The sequence below is a fragment of the Eschrichtius robustus genome, chromosome 1 (genome assembly GCF_028021215.1).
Source record: "Eschrichtius robustus isolate mEscRob2 chromosome 1, mEscRob2.pri, whole genome shotgun sequence".
Lineage (NCBI taxonomy): Eukaryota > Metazoa > Chordata > Mammalia > Artiodactyla > Eschrichtiidae > Eschrichtius > Eschrichtius robustus.
The window spans coordinates 8,237,780-8,256,508 of record NC_090824.1 but is presented as its reverse complement, the minus strand read 5'-3'; the positions used below and the strand labels follow the sequence as shown (position 1 = coordinate 8,256,508).

At 37.3% G+C, this 18,729-nt stretch overlaps 1 protein-coding gene across 3 annotated transcripts in view; it reads left to right on the top strand.

Moving 5' to 3' along the window:
* The window catches only part of VRK1 (VRK serine/threonine kinase 1), an 81,868-nt gene that overhangs the window by 31,214 nt on the left and 31,925 nt on the right, over positions 1-18,729 (top strand). For all 3 annotated transcript variants that reach the window (XM_068550698.1, XM_068550620.1, XM_068550715.1), the window contains 2 exons: positions 892-1,056; positions 5,834-5,889. In XM_068550698.1, the coding sequence (XP_068406799.1) occupies positions 892-1,056; positions 5,834-5,889 (221 nt within the window). The remainder of the gene's footprint in view (positions 1-891; positions 1,057-5,833; positions 5,890-18,729) is intronic.

Sequence of the window (18,729 nt, the reverse complement as noted above, 5' to 3'; positions counted from 1 at the left end):
CGCGGTAAAACACTGTTCTCCATGAATGCTATGCTAAGCTTGTCTGTTAGTAAGTAAAGTAAATAGGAATTCATCTCCGAAAGGATAGTTGGTGAGAAGGGAAACATACAAATGCTGGATATCACCAGCTTTGCCTTTTCTGTGAACCCAAATGACTATAAACAGCCGTAATTTCTCCTGGTCACTCCTTCATTATGGTGACTTTTGTAATTGTGGGTCATGTTGGTGAGGCTTTGGAGCCAGGGAATCCTCAGTGCAGATTTCTATTGTTCGGCCACTTAGTAGGTATATGACCTTGGACAGGTTTCTTAACTTTGTTGAGCCTTAATTTCGTCATCTGTAGAATGGGGATGATAATGTAATCTTCATGGAGTTGTGAGGATGGATGGAAGCCTATGTGTAAAGCATCTACTGTCTTGCCATAAATACTCTTTCCCTTTCCTCTCATGTTAACTGTCTTGTGTTTTCAGTATCTACTGTGTTCTTATCCCATCAACATTGACCTTCGTAAACTCCTCATTGCATTTGTATAGAGTGTGCATTCTAATTGGATGTACCTTTCCCCCTCAGCTTCATAGAGCAATTAATTCTTTTGTTATTGTTGCTAAATAGCGTTTTTAGTCATAGATGATATTAGACCACTGGAACTTTAAATATTTTCTTGAAAGTAATTGCATGGATCATTTTATTTATTGCTTCCTCTCCTAAGTTAAGAGATAATCAAAAGGATTGAGCACTTATAAATTAGAATTAACAGATGTCCTTTATTTAAGTTTTGGAGTAAGTAGGAATTTGAATAGCATCTTTGTTGCACAGAAGCTTTCCTTAGTGAAAAGGTTTTCAACACTTCTAGGATTATAATCTTGAATGTTGCTTTGTTTTGTATTATAGTGAAAATGCCTCGTGTAAAAGCAGCTCAAGCTGGAAGACAGGGCCCTGCAAAGAGACATCTTGCAGAACATTTTGCAGCCGGGGAGATAATCACTGACATGAACAAAAAGGAATGGAAACTAGGATCACCCATTGGCCAAGGTGGCTTTGGTTGTATATATCTTGGTAAGTGTATGACTACTTCTAATTGTCAGTCCGAAGATGTATATGCTTTGTTATCAAAATATTGATAGTTTCTTAATTGCATACTTTTACAGAATGCTTCTAATAATCTACAGTCAACATAATATTGTATAATTAGGCAAAAATGCATCTGTGACCTGGGAGTGGAGAAGACAGTTGATTTAATCACAGTAGAAACAGAGGATAAAATATCTGTAATATTGTCATTAGTGAGCATATGACTTTAGATTTTTAAGATATTCTATATAATATTAATCTCCTTTGAGACCCAAAGAAAGCCATACCTTTCTTTCCCCACCTCCACCCAATTAGGATGTATTCCCTTTGTTTTGGTTTAATTCGGAGATTTTCAGATCTTTAATAGGTATGGATTTACCTTTTCTTTTTATACAACCCTAATAGTCATCATAGTGGAATTTAGGAGAATGACCTAGAAGTTGCGTATTAGGCCTGAAATGTGCTATTTAATTAGCATACTTACCCTGAAATCTGAGGGGACCCATCGTGGAACCCTGGGATTCTGTAAGTTAACTAATTGGTTGATTTAAAAAATATTTTACGTGATTACTTCTAAAGCTGTCTGCTTCACCAGGAATATTAGTAGTGATACAGTGCATTTCATGATTGCTTTTGATATTTCTTTCTAACTTTTCCGTTATATATTCTTACTCCACCTCTAATCTTGATTTAATTATTTGATTTCTGCCATGCGGTTTATAAAATTTTATTTTTAGCAGTGAACGCTTTTTTATTTTCAAGCAACATCTTAACTCAGAATACTAATATTAATACTAGATTAGCGTCATGTGAAAACTTATTAGAACTGTACATTTTCGGGTCCCACCCCAGACCTACAAATCCCCACCTATAGGAAATGTGATTGAACAAGCCCTCCAGGGGATTCAAATGCCTGGGAAAGTTTGAGAACCGCTGACATAGATGAAAGAGCAGCAGCTCTCACTCAAGAGGGGTCTGACTCAACCGGGACCGATGGGCTATAGTTGGCTAGCCGCAGTCTCTAGAGGTATGTTCATGAAACATAGTTTAAAAACCAGCGCTTTACTGTATTTTATAATCTCTCTAGGTTAGTGGCACCTGTCTTTGGGGAAATAGTTGTTGATTCTTTAGTTTTGTTTGGAACCAAACCCATTCCAGTGAACTAGGCTATCTGACTTAAGCCGAAAGCCCTCATAAATCATGAAAGGTTAGGGCTATATTAGCCAGGTATATATATTTTTGACCTTGTGATTTAGAGATGGCAGATTATATAAGCTCTCCCTACCACAGAATGTGTGGACTTAGGACATCCTATATTAGGGATGGGAACTTGTCTTAAAGCAAGTAAATTCTTCATTTTGTATTAGTTAGTTTGCTTTTGTAACCTTTGGCAAATTTGCAGCTTGCTTTGCATGTGTGCTAGCTGTTTTATTTGTGTTTGTATTCATCATCAGAAAGTGCCACCTAATAATATTTTTTAAATCTAATGGGTTGACAAATTTCTGTGACAAAACTTTGCTTTTTAAAAACTGGATCGATCAACCTGGAGAAGGGATTTGCTTTAATACTGCTGCCTCCACTTTATCTCTCTGTGCCCACTGACACCAAAACAGCCATATTCAAGATCATCGGCAATTTCTAATGATAATTTTCTGCTAAAAGGTTGCTTCTGAATTTTGTTTAGATATTTTCTGCAGCATTTGATACTGTTTATCTTTCTTTCACATAAAAATTGCTTCCATTGTCTTTCATGATAACATACTTTCACCTCTGTTTTTCTCCTACCTCTCTGGATATGCTAAGTCATCTTTGTAAGTACTTCTGTGTTCTCCAGCTTTCCTTCCTTCGCTCACTTTTCCTTCTGTTTAGTCTCTCTGAGTGATCTCATGGAGTCTCTTGGCTTCTGTTACTGTCTCTTTACTGCTGATTTCCAGATCTTTTATCTGTAGCCAAGGACGTGATCCCCTGAGTCCAAGCCCATAGCCAGTGAGTGGCCTATAAGGAATCTCTATTTGGATGACCCACAGGCATGTCTAAAATTTATATCATCCTCTTTCATCTCGTGATTCTCTTATGATCAGGAGAGGAGTATCTGAATGAATGACACCCCTCAAGCCAGACTGGGAAGGCATTCTCAAGTATTGCTTCACTCGTGTTCCCAGTACTTCATCTGGTCCTGTTGCTTTAACTGTCTGACTTCTCAGATCCATTGATTTCTCGCTATCTTTGCTGATACTGCCTTAGTGCGGGTCATTTTCATGTCTTGTCTGGATTCTCACTATGGCTGTGAATTTTCTCTGCTCAGCTTTGCCCCCTTGCATCCTATTATTCACGCTGTGGCTTGAGTGATCTAGGCTATTTAAACTTCTTTAATGGCTCCCCAGTGCCCTTAGGATAAAGTATCAAACTTTGAGAATGGCATACCAGACCCTTCACGTAGTTTGGTCCCTATGTAACTTTTCTCTTCATCCCTTTTATTTCCTCAAAATCTGTTCTTTGACTATCATGCTGCCCTTTGCCTCTTGATCTTTGTGTGTGATTCTTCTTTTGCTTCATTTTTCCAAAGCTGAGCTTAGGGCAGGTGCTATCTGTGTATAATGCCCCTCTGTTAACCCTTTCATAGTACTTTCCATGCTGCCCTGAAATTACTTTTCTTTCTTCCAGAATAAACATGTCCTCCTTGGCAGTGAGACAGTTCTTCTTCTTGTTTTCCTAGTGCCTGGCGTATTTTGCAGTATGTGTTGTTTGAATGAATTATTGAACTTCCCTTTTCCCCCTTTCCTCATTCGAATTTTGCAGTATTATTGGGATGCTATCCTTATTTTAATATTTTGTGCACTAAATGCTGATTTTAAAAAATTTAACCTTACTTTATTATTAATTCAGTATCTAAGTGATGTGTTCCTTGGGGCTGTTCCTTAAGGAGCTCAGACTTATTCATTTGCCCATTTAGCCATTTTTATGACTTGGTGTTCCTTCTGTAGTCTAAAGTATTTTAGCTTCAGCCTTTTCACAGTACTGCCGCTTCCCAGCTGATTGGTGGTTTCTTGGTTTCCTTTGCCTGTCCCTCTTCATCTCTTCAGCTTCTAATGTGAGAATGCCTTAGGGCTCAGTCCTAGGATTTCTTCTTTTCTCTGTCTGCACTCATTCCCTAGGGGCTCTTCCATTTTCATGGCTATAAATGAATAGCATTTCTATCTTGATGACTCTCAAATTTCTTTCTCCAACTTGGACCACTTTTCTGAACTCAAGACTTGTATGTCAGCTGCCTATTTAACACCTGAACTTGGATGTTTAATAAGCATCTCAAACTGAAGACACCCCAAAGCACCAGCTCCTCCTGCAATTTTCTCTGTCTTAGTGAGTAGCAACTTTTTCTTTCCAGTTGCTCAGGCCAAAAACTTGGAGTCTTCCTTATCTCTTTTTTCCCCTCTTATCCTCTATAACTAATTCATGAGCAAATCTTGTTGGCTCTTCTTTAAAAATACATCCACAATCTGACCACTTATCACTGCCTTGTCTGCTACCACTCTGGTTCAAGCCACCACCATTTTTCACCCCGAGTATTGTAGTAGCCTAACTGATCTCCCAGCTTCTGCCCTTGCCCTCCACCCTCCATTCTCCACAAAGCCGCCCGGAGAATTCTTTAGAAAATCAAAGTCTGAGCTTACCATTCCTCTCTCAAAACCTTCCAGTGGCTCGCCATCTCATGCATAGCAACAGCTTTAGGTCACCTATCAAGTTCATTGTATTTGTTCTCTGCTGCTTTTCTGATCTGACCCCTGTTACTTTCCACCTCATTTACTCTTCTCCAGCTACATCAGGGCCTTTGTGCTGGTCTGCCTGGGGTGTTCTCCCAGGTATTTACGTGGCTTATTCCCTCACAGTCTTCAGACCACTGCTTCAATGACACCGTCAGTGAGGTTTCTCTTACTAACTTGCAACACTCTCTACCTTCCTTTCCTGCTTAATTTTTCCTCTCTAGCACTTACTCCCATCAAACATACTTTATATTTTAATTGTTGTCTGTGTCCTACCACTGAAATGTTAGTTTCATAAGAGTAGAGATTGTTTTTTCCTGTTCACTGCTAAATCCATTTCCTAGAAACTGGCATGTAGTAGGTATCTGGTAAAAAATATGTGTTTAATGAATATGGGAACCTTATATTCCTAACTCAGCATTTCAGGGCAACTGTGCATCTTTATTTGCATGAAGTAAAATGATACCACATTAAAATTATTCTGGATGGCAGTTCAAAGTTCTCGTGCCAGTATCCTGAACTGTTGATCTTGATGAATTCTTTTCTCCCAAACGAATGTTTTTTAGAGCTTTAGCTCCCTCTTTTCTTACCTTCCTAATGCTCCTTCTTAAAAGGATTCCCTAGTTTGTTAAATTTAAGAAATTGTATCAGTTATCATCCTTTTGGGAATTCACAGCATACATTAGCATATCAAAGGCCATGAGTACTTTTGAATTAAAGAAATCTTTAACTCAGTTTTTCATACTTAATTGATGATCATGTTGAAGATAGCAATTGTAAGATGCCGTCCAATTTCAGACATGTTAAATCGTGAAAAAAAGTTTTAAAATTGATGAAATATACAGTAATGATATCCTGAGACACATATTTGGGAACTGAAATTTATTCTCTTAAGAGGTTATAGATACACAGATCTAAATATTAATAAAGGGTTAGTAACAGGCTGTTTATACTAATGCTACTTCGTGTTCTGACATTACATATGTCACTTTTTCAAACAGCTGATACGAAGTCTTCAAAATCGGTGGGCGGCGATGCACCCTGTGTTGTAAAAGTGGTAAGGAAATATTTCAGCTGATTGTTTTCTTTTCTGTTGATTTCGTTGTAGTATTTATTTTGTAAAACTTTCTTTTTGATAACTAGAATTAATTAAACCATAAGGTACTACATTTTTAGTAATGTTTCATAAATATTAAATGAGACACAAAAGTAGCTTTATAGTTTTAAATAATTTGAGTTCAAAAATTCTCTCCCCTCTCGAGTTAGAGTGGCACTAGTATCTGTGGAAAAAATGAATGAAAGCCTGGAGGTTTGCAGATGTGGAATAAAAATATTCAGCTCATTCTTTTTATTTCAGCTATATTTACAACAGATGAGATGCTTTTTAATATTTATATCCTGCAAGACTGTACTACTTTAATGAAATTTTATTGTATTTCATCTTGCATTTGCTTCTGAACTTACCTTTGGTCAGTTTTTTCTTTTTATTTCCAATGATCTTTCCTCCCCTTTCATTTTAGTAAATGAAATTATTTATTTGTGGTCACTTTGAAACTTCTTTTTGCTATACTGACGTTGAAATTAGTTTGTAACGAGTGAAGGTAGACAGTATCCTGTCTAACGTAGGCATACTCTGAATAGCCAGGTCAATTTATATATTGGTGCACTAAACGGCATTTTAACTACTATTTTTTTGTTAGTATGCAAGGTAGTATGCATCTTTTTGCTTGCCAACATTTGTAAGTCCCCTCTTTCAAAGTTCTTTAATACATGTGACGAACATGTTTTTGTTAAATAGAAGAGGTAACAGGGTCTGTTATTTGGGCAAATTACCACGTAAGTCCCCTCACCCTGCTTTATTTTCCTAAAGGCTACAGATTTTCGAATTAGAATCACCCCAAGGTCTTTTGGTTTGATTTGTTATATTTTACTCTCTTTTTAAAAAAGAATATATTTGATCTCTTATGAGTTAATAACTCTTTTGGGCCTGAATTGTTTTAGTGATTGTTTTCACCAACTTTTTATTCAGGCATAGTTTTTACAAGGAAATAAATAAACACAATTTGAATACTTTTGACAAATGCATATACCTATGTACCCCAACCCCTATTAAAATATAGAGCATTTCCATCATCCCCAAAATATTACTTTTGTCTTTTTCTGGTCAAACCCCTAATTTCCCACACCCTTGGAGGAAACAGTTTGTCTGAGGTTTTTTATGGTTTTTTTGTTGTTATTTTTGTTTTTTTTTTGCTGTGGATTAGTTACTCCTGTTCTAGAATGTCATATAAATGGTATTTATACAGTACATTACTGTTTTGTCTCTGATTACTACGTGCAACATAGTGTTTTGAAGGCTCATTTATATTGTTGGCGCTTCAGTTGCTTGGTCTGTCCTACTGCTCAGGAATACTATATCATATCCATACTAGGGTTTGTTTTCCGTCTCCTGTTGATAGACATGTGGATTGTTTCCAGTTTTTGGCTGTTATGAATAGAGCTTCTATAAACATTCTTGTACAAGTATTTTTGTTTTTCTTGGATCAATACCTTATAAATTTATAAGAAGTACCAGACAGATTTCCAAAGTGGTTTTTACCATTTTACGTAGCCACCAGTAACGTATGAGAGTTCTGGCTACTCCATGTCCCCCTTCAACACTTGGAGCTGTCGGGTGTGTTTGTTTTAGCCATGATATCAGGAGTACAGTAGTGTCTCATAGTTTTAGTTTATATTTACTTAATGACTGATTTTGAGCACTTTTTCATCATGCTTATTGGCCATTCGTATATTTTCCTTTGTGGAGTGCCTCTTCAGTCTTTTGTGGTCAACCCCCCCCACCCCCCGTTTTTTTTTAATAACTAGGTTGTTTTGCTTTTTATAATTTGGTAGTAAGAGAGTTGTTCTGGATACAAGTTTCTTTCTTAGATATATATGTTGTAAATCTTTTCTCCCAGTTTGTAGTTTGCCTGTTTACTTTCTGAATACTTTTTCTGCATCTACTGAGGTGGATCATAGGATGTCCTTCCTTTATTCTGTTAATGTGGCAGTTATATTGATTGATATCTGAGCGGTGAACTAACTTTGTATTCTTAACATACACTCCACTTAGTTATGATGTATTATGCTTTTTACATAATGCTGGAATTGATTTGCTAATATTTTGTTAAGGATTTTTATTTTTTGTTCATGAGGGATATTTGTCTTTAGTTTTTTTCTAATATTCTGAAGATTAAAACATTTCTTATCTCATTGTTTGGTGTTGATGTCAGGGTTGTTGGTGCACTGGGTTTGGTCTCCCCTTCTGGCCACACAGCATCCTAAGTATCCTGTCATGGGGCTCACTTTGCTTGTTTCCTGTCTTTAGAAGTCACAGTCCTATACTGCCTATTTTGTCTAATGTATGAGAATAGTAATTTCCTATATTTTGTCCAATTTTTGTATTTGTTTACAGTAGGAGGGCTAATTGGATGCCGGCTATTCCACATGCCTGTAGGTAGAAGTAATGCTGGTAATTTTAGTAGGGGGGTTGATTGGTTTTTTTCCCCTGCTATTTCACTTTTCTTCATGCCTTTTCATGAAGTAGTGCCTAACATTCCTTTTGAAATACTTAGTTTGCTGCTATATCAGAGGAACAAAAGTTCTTACTATTAAATTGGGTCATTTGCATGGAATATTATCTGCATTTGTCTTTGATATGACAGATTAAAATATTAAAATCTATGGGTAAGATTAGTTTCTTTTTTAGGATCTTTAAATAGTGTCCATTGTGAGGAGAAAGCTAGTCCCCTTATGACTTCTCACCCTCATGAGGTTCAGAAAACGCAGTTCCCTCTGACCACGCGGCAGCTGCTTCCCCTGCACAGTCGTTTCTGTGTCGCGGAAGGAAAGTGTGCCCAAGCCGTGTCTCATAGGTGGGGCTGCTGTGTCACCATGTCTTTTTTCTTCTGTATAACCTGAGCTTCTTTAAATTGTGTTCTGTTTTGTTTTATTTTATTTTATTTTATTTTATTTTATTTTATTTTATTTTATTTTATTTTATTTTATTTTATTTTTATACTGCAGGTTCTCATTAGGCATCAATTTTATACACATCAGTGTATACATGTCAATCCCAATCGCCCAATTCAGCACAACACCATACCCACCCCATCGCAGTTTTCCCCCCTTGGTGTCCATATGTCCGTTCTCTACATCTGTGTCTCAACCTCTGCCCTGCAAACTGGCTCATCTGTACCATTTTTCTAGGTTCCACATACACGCGTTAATATACGATATTTGTTTTTCTCTTTCTGACTTACTTCACTCTGTATGACAGTCTCTAGATCCATCCACGTCTCAACAAATGACTCAATTTCGTTCCTTTTTATGGCTGAGTAATATTCCATTGTATATATGTACCACATCTTCTTTATCCATTCGTCTGTTGATGGGCATTTAGGTTGCTTCCATGACCTGGCTATTGTAAATAGTGCTGCAATGAACATTCGGGTGCATGTGTCTTTTTGAATTACGGTTTTCTCTGGGTATATGCCCAGTAGTGGGATTGCTGGGTCATATGGTAATTCTATTTTTAGTTTTTTAAGGAACCTCCATATTGTTCTCCATAGTGGCTGTATCAATTTACATTCCCACCAACAGTGCAAGAGGGTTCCCTTTTCTCCACACCCTCTCCAGCATTTGTTGTTTGTAGATTTTCTGATGATGCCCATTCTAACTGGTGTGAGGTGATACCTCATTGTAGTTTTGATTTGCATTTCTCTAATGATTAGTGATGTTGAGCATCTTTTCATGTGCTTCGTGGCCGTCTGTATGTCTTCTTTGGAGAAATGTCTATTTAGGTCTTCTGCCCATTTTTGGATTGGGGTGTTTGTTTCTTTAATACTGAGCTGCATGAGCTGTTTATATATTTTGGAGATTAATCCTTTGTCCGTTGATTCGTTTGCAAATATTTTCTCCCATTCTGAGGGTTGTCTTTTCGTCTTGTTTATGGTTTCCTTTGCTGTGCAAAAGCTTTGAAGTTTCATTAGGTCCCATTTGTTTATTTTTGTTTTTATTTCCATTACTCTAGGAGGTGGATCAAAAAAGATCTTGCTGTGATTTATGTCAAAGAGTGTTCTTCCTATGTTTTCCTCTAAGAATTTTATAGTGTCCGGTCTTAAATTTAGATCTCGAATCCATTTTGAGTTTATTTTTGTGTATGGTGTTAGGGAGTATTCTAATTTCATTCTTTTACATGTAGCTGTCCAGTTTTCCCAGCACCACTTACTGAAGAGACTGTCTTTTCTCCATTGTATATCTTTGCCTCCTTTGTCATAGATTAGTTGACCATAGGTGCGTGGGTTTATCTCTGGGCTTTCTATCTTGTTCCATTGATCTATGTTTCTGTTTTTGTGCCAGTACCGTATTGTCTTGATTACTGTAGCTTTGTAGTATAGTCTGCAGTCAGGGAGTCTGATTGCTCCAGCTCCGTTTTTTTCCCTCAAGACTGCTTTGGCTATTCGGGGTCTTTTGTGTCTCCATACAAATTTTAAGATGATTTGTTCTAGTTCCGTAAAAAATGCCATTGGTAATTTGATAGGGATTGCATTGAATCTGTAGATTGCTTTGGGTAGTATAGTCATTTTCACAATGTTGATTCTTCCAATCCAAGAACATGGTATATCTCTCCATCTGTTGGTATCATCTTTGATTTCTTTCATCAGTGTCTTATAGTTTTCTGCATACAGGTCTTTTGTCTCCCTAGGTAGGTTTATTCCTAGGTATTTTATTCTTTTTGTTGCAGTGGTAAATGGGAGTGTTTCCATAATTTCTCTTTCAGATTTTTCATCATTAGTGTATAGGAATGCAAGAGATTTCTGTGCATTAATTTTGTATCCTGCAACTTTACCATATTCATTAATTAGCTCTAGCAGTTTTCTGGTGGCAGTTTTAGGATTCTCTATGTATAATATCATGTCATCCGCAAACAGTGACAGTTTTACTTCTTCTTTTCCAATTTGTATTCCTTTTATTTCTTTTTCTTCTCTGATTGCCGTGGCTAAGACTTCCAGAACTATGTTGAATAATAGTGGTGAGAGTGGACATCCTTGTCTTGTTCCTGATCTTAGAGGAAATGCTTTCAGTTTTTCACCATTGAGAATGATGTTTGCTGTGGGTTTGTCATATATGGCCTTTATTATGTTGAGGTAGGTTCCCTCTATGCCCACTTTCTATCATAAATGGGTGTTGAATTTTGTCAAAAGCTTTTTCTGCATCTATTCAGATGATCATATGGTTTTTCTTCTTCAGTTTGTTAATATGGTGTATCACATTGATTGATTTGCGTATATTGAAGAATCCTTGCATCCCTGGGATAAATCCCACTTGATCGTGGTGTATGATCCTTTTAATGTGTTGTTGGATTCTGTTTGCCAGTATTTTGTTGAGGATCTTTGCATCCATATTCATCAGTGATATTGGTCTGTAATTTTCTTTTTTTGTAGTATCTTTGTCTGGTTTTGGTATCAGGGTGATGGTGGCCTCATAGAATGAGTTTGGGAGTGTTCCTTCTTCTGCAATTTTTGGGAAGAGTTTGAGAAGGATAGGTGTTAGCTCTTCTCTAAATGTTTGATAGAATTCACCTGTGAAGCCATCTGGTCCTGGACTTTTGTTTGTTGGAAGATTTTTAATCACAGTTTCAATTTCATTGCTTGTGATTGGTCTGTTCATATTTTCTGTTTCTTCCTGGTTCAGTCTTGGAAGGTTATACCTTTCTAAGAATTTGTCCATTTCTTCCAGGTTGTCCATTTTATTGGCATAAAGTTGCTTGTAGTAGTCTCTTAGGATGCTTTGTGTTTCTGCAGTGTCTGTTGTAACTTCTCCTTTTTCATTTCTGATTTTATTGATTTGAGTCCTCTCCCTCTTTTTCTTGATGAGTCTGGCTAATGGCTTATCAATTTTGTTTATCTTCTCAAAGAACCAACTTTTAGTTTTATTGATCTTTGCTATTGTTTTCTTTGTTTCTATTTCATTTATTTCTTCTCTGATCTTTATGATTTCTTTCCTTCTGCTAACTTTGGGTTTTGTTTGTTCTTCTTTCTCTAGTTTCTTTAGGTGTAAGGTTAGATTGTTTACTTGAGATTTTTCTTGTTTCTTTAGGTAGGCTTGTATAGCTGTAAACTTCCCTCTTAGAACTGCTTTTGCTGCATCCCATAGGTTTTGGGTCGTCGTGTTTTCATTGTCATTTGTCTCTAGGTATTTTTTGATTTCTTCTTTGATTTCTTCAGTGATCTCTTGGTTATTTAGTAACGTACTGTTTAGCCTCCGTGTGTTTGTCTTTTTTACGTTTTTTTCCCTGTAATTCATTTCTAATCTCATAGCATTGTGGTCAGAAAAGATGCTTGATATGATTTCAATTTTCTTAAATTTACTGAGGCTTGATTTGTGACCCAAGATGTGATCTATCCTGGAGAATGTTCCGTGTGCACTTGAGAAGAACGTGTAATCTGCTGTTTTTGGATGGAATGTCCTATAAATATCAATTAAATCTATCTGGTCTATTGTGTCATTTAAAGCTTCTGTTTCCTTATTTATTTTCATTTTGGATGATCTGTCCATTGGTGTAAGTGAGGTGTTAAAGTCCCCCACTATTATTGTGTTACTGTCGATTTCCTCTTTTATGGCTGTTAGCAGTTGCCTTATGTATTGAGGTGCTCCTATGTTGGGTGCATATATATTTATAATTGTTATCTCTTCTTCTTGGATTGATCCCTTGATCATTATGTAGTGTCCTTCTTTGTCTCTTGTAACATTCTTTACTTTAAAGTCTATTTTATCTGATATGAGTATTGCTACTCCAGCTTTCTTTTGATTTCCATTTGCATGGAATATCTTTTTCCATCCCCTCACTTTCAGTCTGTATGTGTCCCTAGGTCTAAAGTGGGTCTCTTGTAGACAGCATATATATGGGTCTTGTTTTTGTATCCATTCAGCAAGCCTGTTGTCTTTTGGTTGGAGCATTTAATCCATTCACGTTTAAGGTAATGATCGATATGTATGTTCCTATGACCATTTTCTTAATTGTTTTGGGTTTGTTTTTGTAGGTCCTTTTCTTCTCTTGTGTTTCCCACTTAGAGAAGTTCCTTTAGCATTTGTTGTAGAGCTGGTTTGGTGGTGCTGAATTCTCTTCGCTTTTGCTTGTCTGTAAAGCTTTTGATTTCTCCATCAAATCTAAATGAGATCCTTGCCGGGTAGAGTAATCTTGGTTGTAGGTTCTTCCCTTTCATCACTTTAAGTATATCATGCCACTCCCTTCTGGCTTGTAGAGTTTCTGCTGAGAAATCAGCTGTTAACCTTATGGGAGTTCCCTTGTATGTTATTTGTCGTTTTTCCCTTGCTGCTTTCAATAATTTTTCTTTGTCTTTAATTTTTGCCACTTTGATTACTATGTGTCTCGGCGTGTTTCTCCTTGGGTTTGTCCTGTATGGGACTCTCTGCGCTTCCTGGACTTGGGTGGCTATTTCCTTTCCCATGTAAGGGAAGTTTTCGACTATAATCTCTTCAAATATTTTCTCTGGTCCTTTCTCTCTCTCTTCTCCTTCTGGGACCCCTATAATGCGAATGTTGTTGCGTTTAATGTTGTCCCAGAGGTCTCTTAGGCTGTCTTCATTTCTTTTCATTCTTTTTTCTTTAGTCTGTTCCACAGCAGTGAATTCCACCATTCTGTCTTCCAGGTCACTTATCCGTTCTTCTGCTTCAGTTATTCTGCTATTGATTCCTTCTAGTGTAGTTTTCATTTCAGTTATTGTATTGGTCATCTCTGTTTGTTTGCTCTTTAATTCTTCTAGGTCTTTGTTAAACATTTCTTGCATCTTCTCGACCTTTGCCTCCATTCTTTTTCCGAGGTCCTGGATCATCTTCACTATCATTATTCTGAATTCTTTTTCTGGAAGGTTGCCTATCTCCACTTCATTTAGTTGTTTTTCTGGGGTTTTTTCTTGTTCCTTCATCTGATATATAGCCCTCTGCCTTTTCATCTTGTCTATCTTTCTGTAACTGTGGGTTTTGGTCCACAGGCTGCAGGATTGTAGTTTTTCTTGCTTCTGCTGTCTGCCCTCTGGTGGTTGAGGCTATCTAAGAGGCTTGATGGGAGGCTCTGGTGGTGGATAGAGCTGACTGTTGCTGTGTCGGACAGAGCTCCGTAACACTTTAATCCACTTGACTCTTGATGGGTGGGGCTGGGTTCCCTCCCTGTTGGTTGTTTTGCCTGAGGCAACTCAACACTGGAGCCTACCTGGGCTCTTTGATGGGGTTAATGGCAGACTCTGGGAGGGCTCATGCCATGGAGCACTTCCCAGAACCTCCGCCGCCAGTGTCCTTGTCCCCACGGTGAAACAGAGCCACATCCCACCTCTGCAGGAGACCCCCCAACACCAGCAGGTAGGTCTGGTTCAGTCTCCCCCAGCGTCACTGCTCCTTCCCCTGGGTCCCGATGCGCACACTACTTTGTGTGTGCCCTCCAAGAGTGGGGTCTCTGTTTCCCCCAGTCCTGTCAAAGTCCTGCAATCAATTCCCACTAGGCTTCAAAGTCTGATTCTCTAGGAATTCCTCCTCCCGTTGCCGGACCCCCAGGTTGGGAAGCCTGACGTGGGGCTCAGAAGCTTCACTCCAGTGGGTGGACTTCTGTGGTATAAGTGTTCGCCAGTCTGTGAGTCACCCACCCAGCAGTTATGGGATTTGATTTTTCTCTGATTGCGCCCCTCCTACCGTCTCACTGTGGCTTCTCCTCTGTCCTTGGACGTGGGGTATCCTCCTTGGTGAGTTCCAGTGTCTTCCTGTCGATGATTGTCCAGCAGCCAGTTGTGATTCTGGTGCTCTCGCAAGAGGGAGTGAGAGCACGTCCTTCTATTCCGCCATCTTGGTTAATCTCCCCTGTGTTCTATTTTAGAATGACAATATTCTTCTTCATTATGAGTAATCCTAAGTGTTTCATTTGTTATTCAATGTATGTAGCTTTACTTCTACAATCTTTTTCACTTACAGAGTTATGAAAGAGAATGGGTAGAAACAAGTATTTCCTAACTGCTTAAGGTAGCAAATTACTTTACATTTCTAAGTTTAAAGCCATTTGTTACCAACCCTAGTTCAGTACTCTGTGTCTCCCGTCTCCTAATTTAGTTCTGTTTCCATTAGCCTATATTACTCCTTCTCTTTGTAATTAGGACAATGATAAATATTCAGTTGATTTCTCTCTTGCATTTAATATTTCAGTAACATTTTCAAAGTTGTGGTTTCTCTGTGATCCTGGAAGAATGCCATAAACAAAACAATGTTGACTTTTTCTTTCCTCTCTAAGGGACCGTTTAGTGACTGCTGTTTGCTTGTTTCTTCCCTAATACCTGTCTTTTCTGAACTCCTTTAAACCTCTGTAGCACTCATTCTATTTCCATTTATTTTACAATTTCACTTGCTAATATCCTTTCAGGCCACTCTACTTGTTTTAGTTTATGTGTTTATTTTATCTCCCTAACTGGATTTTAAGTTTTTGATGATAAGGACCTTGTTTTAAATTTTGTTTTCTTTATGCCACCCTTAAATGCCTTGAAAACTTTTTAGGGATAATTGCTTACCGCCTTGAAACTTACTGATGCCACCTGCTTCTGCCTCTTGTCTGTGCCTTTTAGTGCAGGCCTGTATGCATGATTTACCTTCACTTCTGATAGGTGTTGCCATAGCTCTGTCCATTACTATTCTGCAGTTCTTATATTCTCAGAGCTTTGTAGTATTAAAAGTCAAAATGGTTCACCAAATATATAAAATGATTATCACTTCTTTCCAGTATTAAAATCAGAACTATTTACAAACACTTGCCATTTTAACCTCAGAAGCTATTAAATATCATGTTTTCAAAGAACATGTACTACTCTTTGGGGAAATTTCATAATTAATTACCAAAAAAAGCAAGATACAAAATTATTTATGGTATAGAGGTAATTTTATAAAATAGCTATATATGGAGAAAATATATCAAAATATTTTCAGATTTTCTAAAGTGAGCACATATTTTATCTTTAGAGAAAGAAAAAAACTCAGCAAATGTTATTTAAGAAATAATCAAAGGCAAATTGATTTTTAATGTGAAATTAGACTTAATAGTGTAATAGCACATCAAATCAAACAGTGGTTCTCAGCTCTGGTTCTACAGGATAATTAGAATCTCTGGGTACAGGGCCTGGTTATTGGTAGTTTTAGTAAAGTCTCCTCAAGGGATTCTTTTGAGCATCAAGGTTGAGACCCACTGGTAGAGTCTGTCGCACAGAGCACCTTAATTATTTCCAGTGGACTCCTGTGCGCACGCTCCTGTTTACCTTTGTGTGGGGATCCTTTTACTCAGTAGTGGCACCAGGTACCCTGTGCTTCTGGTAGGGCTTCCATGTTAATGTGGAAAACTTGTTAGAACATTTGGTTGCTTCTAATACGGATATCTGCTCTGTGAAAGAGCTGCAAATATTAACCCACACATTTCTTACATTTGGTCTTGAAATGAAGTTAAGACTAACATATTTAAGATAGGTGTTTCGGTACATACTAAGTACATTTTCTCTCCTCCCGAATGACTGTGTCTGGTTTTGTTTAGGGCCTTAATCCTTACTGATTTATGGGAGCAGCCTTGGAGTCGTGGTGCTGGGTCACAAGAGATGGCAAACTTGTATTCTCTGCCTCTGGATAACTGGGAGACACTATCTGTATTTTAGTTCAGGAAAGTAAATGTGCAGAGAGAAATGGTAAATTGATCATTAAAGTATTGGATAATGCAAGGAGAAAAATTTCCTTTTGTGATTTCTGGTTAATGGATTGTATAATGAATTAGTTCTCTCAGTCCCCCTTTGCGGTCACGCCAGTGAGCTAATAGCAGAACTGGAGGTGGAGGCCAGGCTTCTGGATCTTATGTTCTAACAGTTCTGTATATCATAGTCCTTTCGCAGCATGTACTGATAGAAATCTGCGTTCCGAAGTTCTCTGGAAAAAAGTTTGCAGACTGATGTTTAATTTCCCTCGTTGATGTTATGAGAAGTGACCTGAATTTTCAATTCATATCTCATAATTCTTTGGTAGGAAGGAGAAACTTTATACAGCTTCATTTTTAAATGGCAGCCAGTTGCTTTTAGATGGTGCCATTGAAATATATCACATTTTAATCTTTTTTCTGTTGTCATCTTCATTTTGACACTTAGAAGTCTTAAAGAAACGTTTAGTGATATTCTAGTTAAAATGTCAGTCCCAATTTCTTTTCTAAATCTTGGCTATTACAGAGTTGGCAAAGTATTTTAGATTTGAAATATGTTAATAAAATTTTAGTTATGAGTTAAGGTATTTTCTTTAACAGAAATTGCTAGCTTTGGCTCGAGTGCAATGCCAAGGAAGTAGCTCCTTTATTTTGTTATAATGGAATCTTATTGGATTAGAGAAAGTATGAAATGAGCTCAAAGAGCCTTCATTGTAATGGGGCTTTCAATATAATAGCCTGATTTATATAGGTTGATTCTCATTACTATACGTTTAATAAATTATTGCCTGAAGGAAAGCTTGGGAATTAAAGTTGATATGGCATAGATTGAAACTGAATAAATCAGACTTTTATACTGATGGTAATAAGCCAGGATTAGTCTTAGGAAAACCCCTTTCAAACCTGAATTGTGTTAATGAGCTACTCTAAAAGTTAGCCTTTGGAGAGTAACTTTACCAAAATTCCTTTCCTGAATTTCCGTTTCTTTTTTCATTCTTACACTGAGTTTGTTACTCCTGCTGAAGGCCTGTTCTCAGCCATGGGCTCTAAACATTCACAAGTGTCTGTCTAGCTCCCACTGCTGCAAGGAAAGGAACCACAGGTTATGGTGAAACTCAAGGTAATGAGTCCACAAATTAGAGATTTGGCATACCTTAGTACATTGGTTAGTTTTTTACTTCTTAAGGGGTAATGACATGCCAAATCCTTGTATACCATTCTCTTCCAAGGCTGGGCTGTAAAGTATACTTACTTGTAACAATCAAGGCTGACTTATTTTCAGGTTCTGATCCCAGTGTTACATATGTTGCTCTCTTGCTGTCCAATATTCTTAACTGGCTGCGGCCTGACTCTTTGCATATTGCCTAATCAATCTTCCTATAAGTACTTTAACTAGGGATTCCTATTTTTCTGAACTATAAGAAATCTGAGATATTGGAACTGTGCGTTTAGAGTAGTTCTGTTTAAACCTTAAGGAGCAAAATTAACTTCTATGAGAGTGAGAGTATCTTGAATAAAAAAAGGTGAACATATTTTATGTATTTGCAAAAGGCATCTCCAGTAGCAGAAACCTACATATTTTCACAAATTTTCTCTCAGTTAAGGTAGTAGACCTCTTTTATCACTTCTAATGCTCCACTGACCCTGGAACTCCAGTTACACAGATATTCTGTCCAAAATAACTTTCTTCCCGTACTTCCTAAAAGGAAAGCAGCCCCAAAATTAGTTTAGAAATGTTAGCTTCCTTACTTGAAGTTTTTGCTACTTTTCAAAATTTTTCTCAGATTCCCAATGAACAAGATAGTATCAACATAAAATATCAAACAAATATTAATCAATTTTAGACAAAGTTTACTGTATAAAAAGTCCACAAAATTAGAAGATCTTTCTCGCCACTCCAGATTTATTTCACAAGGCGGAACTCCCAGCAGGCTGATGTTTCTCATTTGTCACATAGCTTTTTGTGAATATAAGACTCTTTGCAAATAATTTTAACTGTTAATATCCTTTAAGGATATGAAACAAGTGTAGTTTAGTAAAGTTGATGGAAAACAGTTCTTATCGAGCCTTATTTTCCTCTTGACTTTAAATTATCATGTGGGAAGTAAATGGTAGGGCTCCTTAGTTTGA